The sequence below is a fragment of the Arachis stenosperma genome, chromosome 8 (assembly GCF_014773155.1).
Source record: "Arachis stenosperma cultivar V10309 chromosome 8, arast.V10309.gnm1.PFL2, whole genome shotgun sequence".
NCBI lineage: Eukaryota > Viridiplantae > Streptophyta > Magnoliopsida > Fabales > Fabaceae > Arachis > Arachis stenosperma.
The window spans coordinates 55,106,458-55,122,000 of record NC_080384.1 but is presented as its reverse complement, the minus strand read 5'-3'; the positions used below and the strand labels follow the sequence as shown (position 1 = coordinate 55,122,000).

Here is a 15,543-nt window from a genome sequence, read left to right as displayed (position 1 = left end):
CCTAAAAAATCTTAGAAAAACCATCGAAAACCGTAAAAAACCCAAAAATACTTTAGAAAACCGTTGAAAACTATAGAAAACCCTAGAAAACCCCTAGAAATTCTTAGAAAACCTCTGAAAACCCTAGAGAATCCAAGAAAAACCTAAAAAACCCTAGAAAATCTTAGAACACCCTAGAAAAACCCTAGAAAATCCTAGGAAAACCCTCGAAAACCATAGGAAACCCTAAAAAATCCTCGAAAACCCGAGAAAAACCTAAGAAATCCCTAAAAAACCTTAGAAATTCCTAGAAAACATTAGAAAACTTTAGAAAAATCCTAGAAAACCCTAAAAAATCAGAAAAACCCCTAGAAAAACCTGGAAGACCTTAGAAAATCCAAAAAAAACCTAGAAAATCCTAGAAAAAAATCGAAAATTATAGAAAACCCTAAAAAAGCCTCGAAAACCTAGAAAATCATAGAAAATCCTACAAAAACCCTTGAAAACCATAGAAAACCCTAGAAAACCCTATAAAAACCTAGAAAACCCTAGGAAACAATAGAAAATCATAGAAAATCCTAGATAAATCCCAGAAAATCCTATAAAACCCTAAAAAAATCTTCAAAAACCATAGAAAACCCTTAAAAACCCTCAAAAACCATAGAAAACCCTAAGAAAATCTTAGAAAACCCTAGAAATCCCTTGAAAATCCTAGAAAAACTCTTGAAAATCCTAAAAATGGCAGAAAACCATAGAAAACTCTTAGAAAAGCCCAGAAAATCCTTGAAAATCCCTAGAAAATGCTAGTAAATCGTAGAAAATCTAAAAATACCCTAAAAACCCTAGAATAACCCTAGAAAACCTTAGAAACTACTAGAAAAACCCTAAAAAACCCTCCTTATCTCCTAGCAGTACTTCCTAGACATTTTGCTCACCCTGATCAGCCAATCACAACCTGTGTCGTACTGGGTTCATTAAGCATAGAATGTTGTCAGTTCTAACTCATGCACCTGATAATCTACACCTCTACGGATGGTATAATCTTTCATCGCCTTAAGTACGGTCTCCTTAGAACTGAATTCCATTTCCACGGCAAATTCACCATCTGTCATAACAGGAAGCTCTGCTGCAATCACGCCATAAAATTTATATTTCGATAAATAATTCTTAAATACGTGTCACATTATTAAAATCCATGATTCATAAATCAAGAATAAATCATTCAAAAGTTAATAACTTTATCAACTAGGTCATCAAATGACATTTAATAAGTTAATAATCACACAAGAATGTGAAATACTAAACTCCTCAACATATATGTTTACTTGATAATTAAGAATTAAACAATTATAAATTATATGCTATATTTTACCTATTTACCGATGCCTTAAATATTTGTCTCAAACTCAAAACCTATGTATAAATCATAATTTAAAATTATTAAATAGCTGCATTTATATATTGAGGAAACTCTGATGCATGCATGGCCTCCAAATCCAACAACCGCATGAAAGTCAGCTCCTCAAACGGCTGCTAGTTTGCTAGATCATTTGCCACATCTGCCACATCTGCCGCCATAGCATCGTCAACTTGATCTTCGTCTACACCCGAATCAACGACCTCATAGTTACTTTCAAACTCTTTCTCACTAACACTGTTGTAATCTTCCAATTTAATATCTTGATCTGCCGCAGATTGCTCGAACTCAATATACAATTTAATGAACGATATTCAAGACCGACTTTCTAGATACACTGAAAACATTTCTTGCATGCTCACTTCATCGGTCATGTATTTCGTTTGAAATTGAATAAACCCACCAAATACAGATATAGGATATCTGTATAGAATACACGATACTCTCCTAGATATTAGAAAATCTATCTTCTCACAAATCACACTTTTTAATTCTTCAAATGGCAGTATGAATGAAATTATAATATCTAATGGATTTTCACACACAAATTTTACTCCTTTAGATGTTTGTAATAAAATTTGACCATGATAATACACTTTTAACATCACTCTATCATCTATGATAATAGAGAAAAAGAGAAAGAACAAGACGAGCCTCAAAGATTTGAAGAGAAGAGTGTGAGAAGAAGAAGGGTTTTCTAGGGATTTCTAGAGATATATAGGGTTTTCTTAGGGTTTCTTAGGATTTTCTAGGATTTTCGAGGATTTTTTAGGATTTTCTAAGGGTTTTGAAGATTTTTCTAGGGTTTTCTAGGTTTTTCAAGGATTTTCTAGGGTTTTCATATGGTTTTCTAGTATTTTTTAGGGTTTTCTAGAATTTTCTAGGATTTTTCTAAGACTTTCTAGTGGTTTTCTAGGATTTTCCAGGGTTTTCTACGGTTTTTAGATTTTTCTAGGGTTTTCGAGGATTTTCTTAGGGTTTTCTAGGATTTTCTAGGGTTTTCTAGGATTTTCTAGATTTTCTAGGGTTTTCTTAGGATTTTCTTCTATTTTTTAGAGTTTTCTAGGTTTTTAGGGTTTTCGAGGGTTTTCTTAGTATTTTCTAGGGTTTGTTAGGATTTTCTAGGATTTTTTTAGCATTTTTCTAAGATTTTTTACGGATTTCTAGGGTTTTCTATGGTTTTCTTAGGAATTCTATGGTTTTCTAGAGTCTTCGTGGGTTTTCTAGAGTCTTCGTGGGTTTTTCTTGGATTTTATAGGTTTTTCTAGGGTTTTCTAGATTTTTTTAGGGTTTTTAGGGTTTTAGGATTTTCTAGCATTTTTTATCTTTTTTATAGGATTTTTTAGAAATTTTTAGGGATTTATAGGGTTTTCATAAGGTTTACTACGATTTTTTACGATTTTCGAGGGTTTTTTAGGGTTTTCTATTATTTTCGAGGATTTTTCTAAAGTTTTCTAGGATTTTCTAGGGTTTTCTTAGGGTTTTCTACGGTTTTCGAGGGTTTTTTAGAGTTTTCTATGGTTTTCAAGTATTTTTTAGGATTTTTCTAGGGTTTTCTAGGGGTTCTCAAGGGTTTTATTGGGTTTTCTAGATATTTTCTAGGGTTATCTGGGATTTTCTAGAGATTTCTAATGGTTTTCTAGGGTTTTTTAGGTTTTCTAGGATTTTCTCGGGATTTCTAAGGTTTTTTCTACGATTTTCTAGAAATTTTGAGGGGTTTTTAAGGTTTTCTATGGTTTTCGAAGGTTTTTCTAGGGTTCTCTAGGTTTTTCTAGGGTTTTTCTAGGGTTTTCTAGGGTTTTCTAGGGTTTTATAAGGTTTTTTTAGGGTTTTCTATAGATTTCTAATGGTTTCTTAGGGTTTTCTAAGATTTTCTAGGGGTTTTCTAGGATTTTCTAAGTTTTTCTAGGATTTTTCTTGGATTTTCTAAGATTTTCTAGGTTTTTCTAGCATTTTTTAGGGTTTTCTTTGGGTTTTCTTCAGTTTCTTAGAGTTTTCTATGTTATCTAGGGTTTGTGAGGGTTTTCTGGTATTTGTTAGGATTTTCTAGGGTTTTTTAGGTTTTTCTAGGGATTTTTATAGCTTTTCTAGGGTTTTTCTAGTAATTTCTAGGATTCATTAGGTTTTTCTAGGTTTTTTTGGATTTTTCTAGGGATAACTATTGATTTCCAGTGTTTTCTAGGGTTTTTTTAGGGTTTTCTAGGATTTTCTAGGGTTTTTCTAGAGTTTTCTAGAATTTTCTATGATTTTCTTAGGATTTTCTTCAGTTTTTTAGGGTTTTCTAGGTTTTCTAGTATTTTCGAGGGTTTTCTTAGAATTTTCGAGTGTTTGTTAGGATTTTCTAGGGTTTTCTAGTGTTTTTCTAGGATTTTCTAGGGATTTCTAGAAATTTCTAGGGTTTTCTATGGTTTTCTTAGGATTTTTCAAGGTTTTCTTGGGTTTTCGAGGGTTTTTTAGGGCTTTAGAGGATTTTTCTAGGAATTTATAGGTTTTTCTCGTATTTTCTAGGGTTTTCTTAGGATTTTTTAGTATTTTCTATGTTTTTTCTAGGGTTCTTTAGGAATTTCTAGGTATTTTTAGGATTTTCTAGAGTTTTTTTAGGGTTTTTTACGGTTATCTAGGATTTTCGAGGATTTTTTAGGATTTTCTATGGTTTTTAGAGTTTTTCTAGGGTTTTCTAGGGTTTCAATAGTTTTCTAAGATTTTCTAAGATTTTTAGGATTTTTCTAGGTATTTTACAGGTTTTTCTAGGGTTTTCTAGGAGTTTTCTAAGGTTATTTAGAGTTTTCTAGGATTTTCTATAGTTTTTCTAGGGTTTTCTTTGCGTTTTCTATGATCTTTTAGAGTTTTTTAGATTTTTTAGGATTTTTGACGGTTTTCTTAGGGTTTTCTAGGGTTGTTCTAGAGTTTTCTGGGATTTTTCTAAGATTTTCTAGGATTTTTTAGGGTTATTTTTGTTTTTTAGGATTTTCTTAGGTTTTTCTAGTGTTTTCTAAGGTTTTTTAGGGTTTTCGAGAGTTTTTTATGGTTTTCTAGAATTTTTCTAAGATTTTCTTGGGTTTGTTAGGATTTTCTAGGATTTTTTAGGGTTTTCTAGGGATTTCTAGTAATTTCTAGAGTTTTCTATGATTTTCTTAGAATATTCTATGATTTTCTAAGATTTTTGACGATTTTTTATGATTTTCTAGTGTTTTGAGGAGTTTTTCTAGGATTTTATAGAGTTTTCTAGGATTTTCTAGGTTTTCTAACATTTTCTAGGGATTTCTAGGGTTTCCTTAGGGCTTTCTACGGATTTCTAAGGTTTTTAAGGGTTTTTTAAGATTTTCTATGGTTTTCTAGGAATTTTCTAGGATTTTCTAGGATTTTTCTAGGATTTTTTAGAGTTTTCTAGAAATTTCTAGAATTTTCTAGGGTTTTGTAGGTTTCTCTAGGATTTTCTAGGGTTTTTTAGGATTTTCTAAGATTTTCTTAGGGTTTTTTACGATTTTATAGAATTTTCTAGGTTTTTTAGGGGTTTTGAGGATTTTATAAGGTTTGTTAGGATTTTCTAGGGTTTTTCTACGATTTTCTAGGGTTTTTCTAGGGTTTTAGGATTTTTCTAAGATTCTCTAGGTTTTTCTAGGTTTTTCTTGGGTTTTTCTAGGATTTTTCAGAATTTTCTATAATTTTCGAAGATTTTTCTAGGATTTTGTAGGGTTTTCTAAGATTTTTCTAGAATTTTATTAGGATCTTCATGGTTTTTCTAGCGTTTTCTACGATTTTTAGGGTTTTCTAGGATTTTTCTAGGATTTTCTAAGTTTTTTAGATTTTTCTAGAATTTTCTAGGGTTTCCTTACGATTTTCTACTATTTCTTAAAGTTTTTGAAGTTTTCTAGGGTTTTCAAGGGTTTTCTTAGGGTTTTTTAGGAGTTTTTAGGGTTTTTCTAGGATTTTCTATGTTTATCTAGGGTTTTTTTGTGTTTTTCTAGGATTTTCTTAGGGTTTTCTAAGATTTTCTAGAGTTTTTTAGGATTTTCTATGCTTTTTGAAGGTTTTTCGAGGATTTTCTAGGGTTTTTCTAGGATTTTCTAGGTTTTCTAGGGTTTTAGGGTTTTCTTGGGTTTTCTAGGATTTTTCTAGGGTTTTCTAGGATTTTCTAGGATTCTCTAAGGTTTTTGAGCGTTATTCTAGAATTTTCTAGGTTTTTCTAGAATTTTCCAAGGTTTTCTAGGGTTTTTTAGGATTTTTCTAGTATTCTTTAAGTTTTCCTAGGGTTTTCTTGGGTTTTTCTTGGGATTTCGGGAATTTCTAGTGTTTTCTAGGGTTTTCTTAGTGTTTCTTGGGTTTTCTAGGGGTTTTTTTTATAGTTTTCGAGGAATTTTCTAGAGTTTTCTAGTATTTTCTAGGGTTTTTCTAGGATTTTCTAGTATTTTTTAGGGGTTTCTAGTATTTTTCTAGGATTCTCTAGGTTTCTCTAGGGTTTTCTTAGGTTTTTCTAGGATTTTCTTAAGGTTTTCTAAGATTTTCTAGGGTATTTTAGGGTTTTCTATGATTTTCGAGGGTTTTCTAGGATTTTTCTAGGATTTTCTAGCTTTCTAGGGTATTAGGGTTTTTTTGTGTTCAGGTTAGATCGGATTCCACTTGAGCAGTATGCGTTGGCATTTAATGGGAGACACCAATGGGGTTATATGACTACTAATCTAGTGGAATGCATCAACTCGATACTGAAAGAGGCGTGCAATCTTTCAGTCACTGCACTTGTTAAGGCAACATTTTACAGGCTTAATGAATTGTTCACCCGTAAAAAAGTTGAGGCTGAGGCTCGTATTAATGCAGAACATGTGTTCTCTGAGCTTGTGACCTCCAAATTGCATGCGAATCAGCAGACAACATCTAAATTAGTTGCTTTGACAGACTGAATGAGGTATTCGAAGTCCGTGAGTGTCCCAGTGATGTGGAATATGCAGTGGACCTACATCGACAACGGTGTGACTATGGTGAATTTCAAGTAGACCATCATCTGAACCATCACCGTCATCATCATCAGCATCATCTGCATCCTCATCCTCATCTTCAACTGCCTGGTTGCTCTCCTGAATTAGACCCATCAGAATACGACGTGAGTTTCCGCTCTGTATGATCCCCCTCGTGGCATCATCACTCCTATTCGAGTCAGCAGAAAGTCTACCTCCGAAATTACCAGAGGAAGTGCGAGGTTGAGGTATCGTATCCAATGACAATCTACCTGGAACAATACTTCTCGGATGGGCCTTCTAGTTGGCGGGATGTGAGTAACCTAACACAGGAGCCATGAATCCAAGCTGTTGGCTAAACGAACCATGTTCTCCTATTATTGCTGCGGGACACTCCAATACTGTTGATGTAATGGGAATGGTGGTGTAAAATAATCCGCAAAATACATGTCAGGAATATATAGTGTGAATTGCTCAGACTTTTGCTGTGATTGTGTCTTTGGCGGTGGCGGTGGCTGTTGCAGTGGCGGTGGCTGTTGCAGTGGCGATTGTGGTGGCAGTGGTGATGGTTGTGCTTGTTGATTCTCCTGATTATGAACAGGATCACCCTCCTAATTCTCTTGCAATACGAGATCTGACAGATGCAAGTAATCACCATATGTACCTTGGTACCAATGCATGTAAATACCTAGACGATGCTGTGAGGGCACCATGTACTCGACAAGAACATGACTATACCGATTTGTCCAATGCATAACCCAAAATGAGTGGGTTTCAGACCAATCTTGATTCTTAGGACATGTCAGAACTTCGCCGTGTGCTTCACTTAGATCCTGCTTTTGATGAGGAACGCCCTAAGTCAAACCAAATTGCCTCCTCAGTCTATCAGATGCATGCCACTCAATGCATTCAAAATATATAAGCGAAACTATGGCACTCCAAATAATCGAATGCTGACAGATGTTAAAAGGAATCACGTCTGGATCTATGCGACCAATTGCATAAGCCTCCCAAACAAATTGTACACATTATGCAAGTAATGGAGGATTACACACCAAATACTCATACAGCTAAACAAATACAAATACTTCTTTATTACAACATACATGTCCTTCTTGCAGATCATCCAATGCTTTTCTAAAGTGAGAAAGACTACGATATCTGTAAGGCCGATCAGCACGCTCCTAGTTACGCCACCTGACATCAGACAATTCGTTAATTAACTTTTATCAATCAAATTTAAAATACAGCATACTACAATTTTTCAAAGCAGATAGTAATTAAATCTACCTGTTTACAATCGGAAATAGTCGAGGATTGACATGAATCGACACAAGATATGGTAGATGGATCCAAGCCCAGGTAAGCAAAAGTGTCAGTGGACCATCAATCTCCTTGCAGTCGACACGAGTTGCCCTACACAACGCTCTATACAAGTGTGCCAGGCATGCCGATCCCCAACTAAATTGTATGATCCCAACAAAGTTATGGAGTAACGGCTGAAACTTCTAGTGCACCCCTGCCCCAGACTTATCTCCAAATATAATGGTCCTAAATAATATTATGTGACATTTCACGTACCTCTAAATGTGAATATCATCAGCCAACACTAAACGATCTTTCAGTCTTCAAAACCACGTCAACTTGATGAAGCTTCCTCTACACTCTATCTTTCTAGGTGCAACACCAAACTGATCCAAGCATTCACCCTCTAACCCTCATAACTATTGAGTGTCGGTCCTGTAACTGGCAAATCATTCGTCGGAAGACCAAGAATTATCGCCACGTCCTCCAGCGTCACAGCACACTCACCAACCGGAAAATAGAATGTGTGAGTCTCAGGGCGCCATCTCTCGATCAGAGCATTAACCAATGCCGATTGACATCGGACAATTCTAATTCAAAAAACGTGATAAAAACCAGTCTCCCGTAAATGTCCCTCCATAATTTGATTGTACGGATACGGCGGTATGTAGTGGTGACATTGCAACATTCATAAATTCTACAAAACGTAACCATAGACCACATTAAACAAATATAACCTTATTTAATTAACAAATTAAATTTAACATAATCAAATTTTCATTATCAAATAACCAATAAAATATAATCATGTTAACACACAATCAATAATAATAATAATAATAATAATAATAATAATAATATATAATTAAGTAACTATTCTATTCTATTTTATTCTAATATTTACACTTTCAACACATAACAAACAATCTCAAGTAATTATTCTATTATATTCTAAGAACACACAATAATAAATCATTGATCCTTTATTAAATATCTATATTATTATGCTCATAATAAAAATAATTAATTCAATTATTTTTATATATCTTCTATATTATACATAATTATTTTATTATCGTACCTAAATCTTAATAAAAATTATTACTACAATAAATTTATTTATTATTAACAATTAATATATACTAATTAATTTATTTATTATCACACGTATAATATTAATAAAAATTATTACTATATTCTTATAATAATTTAGATATTATCACACGAGTGTAATCTTAGTAAGAATTATATATTGTTACAATAAATTTATTAATAATAATTAATATTAATTATTTTATTTCATTATCATACCAACACATTTTAATAACAATAATTAATTTATTATCATATATCCATAATCTTAATAAAAATTATTATTACACTAATCTCTAACATTATCACTATAATTTATTACTACTAATTTCTAAAATTATTTTAATTAAATTAAAATAGTTAAAAGTTATTATTACACTAATCTCTAATATTATCACCATAATAAATAACTAATCTCTAACATTATCATTAATATTTTAGTTAAATCAAAATATTTTAAAAATTATTACTACACTAATATCTAACATCATTATTATAATAAATTTTTAATTTCTAATATTATAACTATTATTTTAATTAAATTAAAATATTTAAAAATAAAAATTTACATAATTAAGATGAATAATTAGTAAGGTAGAGTTTCGGATAATTGACGTCTTTTAAAAGGTTCGATTTCATTTCATTAATGGAAAAAAATAAAAACGAAGATAGAATTAAAGTATGAAAGTTAGAACAAAAGTGAAAGATTGAAAAATGAAATATTTAATTGAGAGAGTATACAAATAAAAAGCTCAACAACATGCATACTTAATACGTGATTCGGACGCAAATCAAACGGTCTGATTTGTAATCGAATCATTCGATTACTGATTTATTGTGCTTCAAATCGTACTGTCCAATTTTTTTTATCACGGCCATCACCCCATCCGCGAAAAGCCCCACACTCTTATAATCCGATAATCTTGTTATATTCCATATTTTTCCCAATATCAAAAATAAAAAAGTGAACTTTGTTCTGACATTTTACCCATCACAACTATCGTATTCCTTTATCCTTAATCTTGTCAATTATCCATTTTCAATTTTTCATATATCCTCTTTCCCTTTTCGCTGCTGGCGTTCTTGTTCTTCTTCTTTGTTTTTTTTTGTGGTGGATAATGGCGACGAGTATCGGCATTATGGATAGCGCTTATTTTGTCGGCAGAAACGATATTCTCACTTGGATCAACAACCGCCTTCAACTTAACCTCTCTCGCATTGAGGAAGTATTGCCCCTGCAACCTCCTCTTTTCATTTTGTTCTCAAAATTCAGAAATGAGTTTGCTTTACTTTTTGAGAGACCTTTGTCTCTTTCTGCAAGAACCGCAAGGATTGAGGTTTTATTAAGATGATATTCCGAATGAGGTAGAATAATTAAAACTTAAGAGGGTTTTGATGCATGGAATCTTGAAATATCGATTGACTGATAATGAATTACTTGATTTGTTAATGTCTTATCGTATCAGTTGCTTATTTCATAAGCCTGTTTTAGCCTGTTTATGTGCTTATGCTCTTGGCTAGGCTGCATCTGGAGCTGTACAATGTCAGATAATGGATATGACATATCCAGGGGTTGTTCCAATGCACAAGGTGAAATATGAATTTGCTTTATATATTCTTTTCTTCTCTCTTGATTTTTTATTTTATTTTTTAATTTTTCCCTTTAAGATTAACTTTCTAAATTTGGGCTTTTATTCTAGGTGAATTTTGACGCAAAGACAGAATATGATATGATTCAGAATTACAAAATTCTGCAGGAAGTGTTCAACAAGCTGAAAATTGATAAAGTATCTGTTTCTCCCTGTCCCAATATCACATTCTTAAGCATGTTGCGTGTAAATAGTTTCTGTAACTCGATGTATTCATGGTGTGGTTTTTGGGAAAACTGATGTGAAACTGTACCAGACCATTATAAATGGTTTATAATCGTTTTGAAAATCACACCAAATCACTTTTTCACATAGCAAATTGGTTTATTTGAACACCCCTAACTGTAAACATATCGAACCAGGTATATGAATGATGAATGCTACTTGGTATATAATACCAACTTACCAAGTACTTTCAAGTTTCAATACAGCTTGGCTAGGAATTGTAACTAAAGTTTTGTAATTTCTAAATCATCATCTCTTCTTTATGGTTTCAAACTTTCAATGGTATGATATCCCACCAGTAAAGTTTTAACATGACTTCTAATTAGACTTAATGGTGTGGTTACATTCTAAATCCATTTTAGTGAGAATGCCTTTATTTATTTATTTACTTATTTATTTATTTTGTCCCTCTCTTTTCTTCTATACCTCAATTTACGTCATCATGGTGACCCTACTTGTGAACTACATTTTTGAATGATTATCTTGCTTGGCTAAATCCATATGTGATGTAATGATTTCATAATGTTAGATGCTCAATCTCAATTTCATTGGTTGAATTAGTTTTGTAAAAAGGGTGTGAATGTTAAATGTTGAATGTATTTTCAGAGTATTACTTTATTTCAGGTTGAAAACTAGCAGTAGAAAATACTGTCATAATGAATTATTTATGTTTGCATATAATGGGCTGGGTTGACTACCATGTGGCAGCATATTGAAGTTAACAGGCTAGTTAAAGGTCGACCTTTGGACAACTTAGAGTTTCTACAATGGCTGAAACGATACTGCGATTCTGTGAATGGTGGCATTATGAATGAGTATGCTACTCACCCTTACCATCCTCTAAGGAACTTTGGTTATCAATGGTTCTATATTAATTGTAGGATTACTTAAGTTATGACATTTGACCCGAAACTATTGTAAGACACTTGTCAAATGGATATGTTAACTAATTTTTCCACATGCAATTGCACATATTTTCAAGTACTGTGCTGTATCATTTGATCACATACTTTTCCCTTTTGTGTGTAGGAATTATAATCCTGTGGAGCGTAGGTGTAAGGGTGGAAAGGGTGGAAATTCTAAAATTCTGAAGAGCTCAAAATACCTACAAACAAGTGCTATCTATAATGCTGGTTCAGGCGATATGCTGGGTCCCAATAGAATCTCTGGTTGGCTTTTTCGTGACCTCAATCCTCAATCATGCTGCACTTTTCGAGATGCATGTCCTTGGTTTGTTACTCTATTTTTCTTCTCACTTTCTGGGTTTTTGCCTTTTTTTTCCCTGTAGTTCCCAAGCAATCAAAGTCAAGCAGAGGAGCAGGTGGGCCTAATTCTTCAGAAATTGAAGCATTGTCTAAGCAGGTATGAATGTATGATCATTACATTCTCTGTGCATGTGACAATTATAGAACTAGTGATTGATAGAAATCCACATTTTATTTTTCTCAATTATAAATTTATAATTCAGAAATGTATTTTTATTGATGTTTACAATTCAGTGCCTACCAATCCACTTTTTTCTAAACATCATTATAATTTAAATATTTAATATAGTTTGTGTTTTGAATTGAAGTGAACAACTTTCTTGCTTTTCTTTTACTCCTTTAATCTCTGTAACTTCTCTAATTTAGCGTGGCTAGGGATATATTGGGAATAAGAAATGTGACCAAGGAGGCACACTAAAATGGTCAACAGCTTTGCATAGGAGTAGACATGACATATAGCATAATTCTCTTTTAAGCTTTTGATCATAACTGAATTCTAATCAGATATTATGTAGCTGAAGAAGTTGTTGGAAAATTGTTATTTGTGTGTATTTTATGCAGACATTGTTGATTTTCTTTGTGCTTGCCTCTGATATCGCATTCCTATGCTTTCGTTGTCTAAGTCACCTATCTTCTGTCTTCTATTTCTCAGGTTACTGATCTCAATCTCTCGATGGATCTCTTGGAAAAAGAAAGAGACTTTTACTTTGCAAAACTAAGGGATATAGAAATTCTTTGTCAAGCTGCCGAAGTGGAGAATGATCCTGTAAGAATTTTGATGAAAGCTTATGGGTATTTATTTTTATTCACATTGGATGGGGAGAGGCTTTTTCCATCTTGAAGTATGCTTTTGATTATGTCTAACTTCTGTGTGATTCAGGAATATATCATATTCCATTGTTGTGATTTAGTTAATCGTTTTCTTTCACTTAATTTTCACATTGGAAGTTCTTGCTTTAAGATTTCTAGTTTTGACATTGGCAATTTAACTCTTATTTTTTATTTGTGGAAGTTCTTTCATTTATAGTTGTCTTGTTTGATTTGTGGAGTGGATAAGGTATGGTTAGTCCTCCTTGAGTTATAAGTTTGTATCTCTGGACAAAGAGAAAGTTTTTTGTTAAACTTTGCAACTTCACTATTGTTTTCTACCTCTATGTATACCTTCTTGTGTTTCTACCACTGATTTAAATATGCCAATGTTCATAATCCATTTCTACCTTATTGAAGCTGTATTTTTCACACTGGTATAATAGGGTTGAATAATGGTGTTATGTATTGGTATTTGAAACCGCTTTCAGTTTTACTCTCTTTTTCTTTTGAATCTGTACCTAAAATATTGATTAGCAATCCAAAACAACCGAAGATAATGGGGAATCATAAACTATTTAAACATCAGGGATCGTTAAATAAACCTTAATTTGCTCCATCTTTTATATTCAGATGTCTGTAGCAATTAGGAAGATTTTGTATGCTACTGATACAAAGGAATCAGCACTAGATGAAGCCCAGGATTACCTTAACGAAAACTTCAATGCTGCTGACGATGAAGAGGAAGCTGAAGCTGCAGATGAAGAAGCTGCAGCTAAGGAAGAAACCAAAGCCTGATTGTTGCTGAAAATGTATCCCATGGCGGGGTCTTTGACTAACTGGTCTCCGTCTGTGATGAAGGATTGATAAAGGTTCCTGGTGCCATTGCTATAGAATGGCGTTTGATGACATGGTTGTAGCTGCTCTGCTTGCTTGTGACGCTTTTGTTCTCTCCTTGTAAGCATGGATGGGCTAGTTTTTACGATAAGTGGAGGTCATGTCACGGCCCTTCTCATCTTTTTAGTTGAATATGACTTTAATGAGCTTTGCGTTAGAAATTTATTTAATGGAATTGGGTGTAACCCTTGTGTTCTTTAGTATGTACTGGAGACCGTCGACTCTCAATTCTGAATTCTCAAGTGTAATATCTAAAATAGTAGTTCTGATTCATTCAACAAGACTCCATTGCTTTTTTAACGTTATTATTATTAGGGTGGATATTCATTCCGGCTTTTGATAATTTTTTCGAAGGACTTTGAGGCTCTGATAGAAAAAAAAAAAAACTTTTGGCCTCTTAATATTTAACTTTATGTGATTGATTAGTCTTTTTGTTAATGATCCCTCTTTAAAATATATTTCTGTGATATTTTAATTACTAATATATCTTTTATTTAATTTTTATAGTTTAAAATAATTTAAAAATTACTAAATATTTATTAATTTTACACTGAAAATTTAGCTAATGTATTTAAAAAAGGTAACAAAAAATATAAAAAATTAAACGATATTGACAATTATCTTTAAAAAATAACGAAATTCTCAACAAAAACAAATTTGTCAATACAGAGAGAAAATATTAATAGAAGGACTAATAAATCTCATAAAAATAAATACTAAGAGCTAGAAAGAGTATTTTTTGTAGGATCTCATTGTCTTTTGAGATAATCGTCAGGGCGTTTAAAATTTTTTTTTCTCTTATTAATTATGCAAAATATGCAAAGGAGCTCCAAAGAATCCCAACTAGCAACAAAAGAGAAAGAAACACAAATTATTGAGGCTACTGATAATTTATCAGGACAGTAGCAACCAGTCCAGCCAGCTATAGGTGCTATGTAGACCTAAGTTTATAATGTTTGTGGTTTTAAGTATCTTATATAAAATTAATAGGGGTTTAAGAGTCCCGTTTCAGAATCTTTGAGGTTTTAATTGTCTGGAAAGAAAAAAGTCAATTAAGGGATAAACGGTTTCGAAAAAACTGTGACTGACACGTAAAAAGTTACGTGACACGTAAGAATGTTGCCGCCTCGTTTTGCCGAAACATTTTACACAAGAACTAAAATGTCCAATGAAAATGATGAATAAGGATTGCGATGATATTATTTTTTTTTAAGAAATAGGTAGAAATTTTATAAAATTGTCAAGGGTCAAAATGAGATTTTATTCTTAATTTATTGAGTTTAATGATAACTGTTCTGGCAAGGATACACGTCTCCGCGCTATAGGTCGGATTCCGAGTGTTGCTGGAGAAGATGGCTCGTCTTGCAACGGAAGACTCCTTACTTGAACACGAACCGGGCGAAGTACCTACAAAAAGGACTCCGACGCTCAAGTTAGTAGAGAATATTTCAATATAAGAACGAGAAGCTTGTATGTGTATGATTTGTTATCACCGTGGTCATTTGATCCAGGGGTTGCTATTTTATAGATTTAGATTTAATTTTGTTTTGCGATCTGTTGGAGTGGATCTCGGTTTTAGTCGAGATTCTTGAGTAGTGGTTGTTATCATGTTTATCCGTTGATTGCTTGCTTCTCTGCGTGGCTGGCGTGGCTAAGGTATAGGGTATTAGTTCCGATTTTGTAAGGTGCAGTACATAGCCCCTAAGCTTGACTTGCTCGGGTGTTTCGTTGTTTAGCAAGTTGAGCTTTAAGATAGCCTATATCTCGGCTTTGGTCTAGGGAGCCCCAAACTCAACGCTGTGTTTGCTTTATTCCTATAAACTGCGTTTTCAAAAAGAAGTTGATTAACTAATTAGTTTAAAAGAGTTGTTTCCCCATAATTTTAGGAAAACGTGCTGTCATTATTTCATTTAATGACTGTAACTGAATCGGTTTTAACCCCTGGTTACTTAGCG

The 15,543-nt window shown here is 32.8% G+C and overlaps 1 protein-coding gene across 2 annotated transcripts; it reads left to right on the top strand.

Moving 5' to 3' along the window:
• Positions 1 to 9,578: 9,578 nt before the first annotated feature.
• Positions 9,579 to 13,907, top strand: LOC130943665 (microtubule-associated protein RP/EB family member 1A-like). 2 transcript variants are annotated; one of them, XM_057871644.1, is made up of 8 exons: positions 9,579 to 9,971; positions 10,267 to 10,335; positions 10,446 to 10,532; positions 11,328 to 11,434; positions 11,649 to 11,788; positions 11,908 to 11,981; positions 12,537 to 12,650; positions 13,325 to 13,901. In XM_057871644.1, the coding sequence occupies exons 1-8, from the start codon at positions 9,864 to 9,866 to the stop codon at positions 13,487 to 13,489; spliced, it is 864 nt and encodes a 287-aa protein (XP_057727627.1). In that variant the 5' UTR covers positions 9,579 to 9,863; the 3' UTR covers positions 13,490 to 13,901. The 2 variants fall into 2 exon arrangements, with proteins under 2 accessions (XP_057727627.1, XP_057727628.1); XM_057871645.1 differs by having other exon boundaries at positions 9,874 to 10,110; positions 13,325 to 13,907.
• The last annotated feature ends 1,636 nt before the right edge of the window (positions 13,908 to 15,543 follow it).

Excerpts from the sequence above, each read along its gene's own strand:
- LOC130943665 (XM_057871644.1), top strand. The coding sequence starts at position 9,864 with ATGGCGACGAGTATCGGCATTATGGATAGCGCTTATTTTGTCGGCAGA. Across the intron at positions 11,982-12,536 it reads TTGAAGCATTGTCTAAGCAG|GTTACTGATCTCAATCTCTC; the intron begins GTATGAATGTAT and ends TCTATTTCTCAG. Across the intron at positions 12,651-13,324 it reads CCGAAGTGGAGAATGATCCT|ATGTCTGTAGCAATTAGGAA; the intron begins GTAAGAATTTTG and ends TTTTATATTCAG.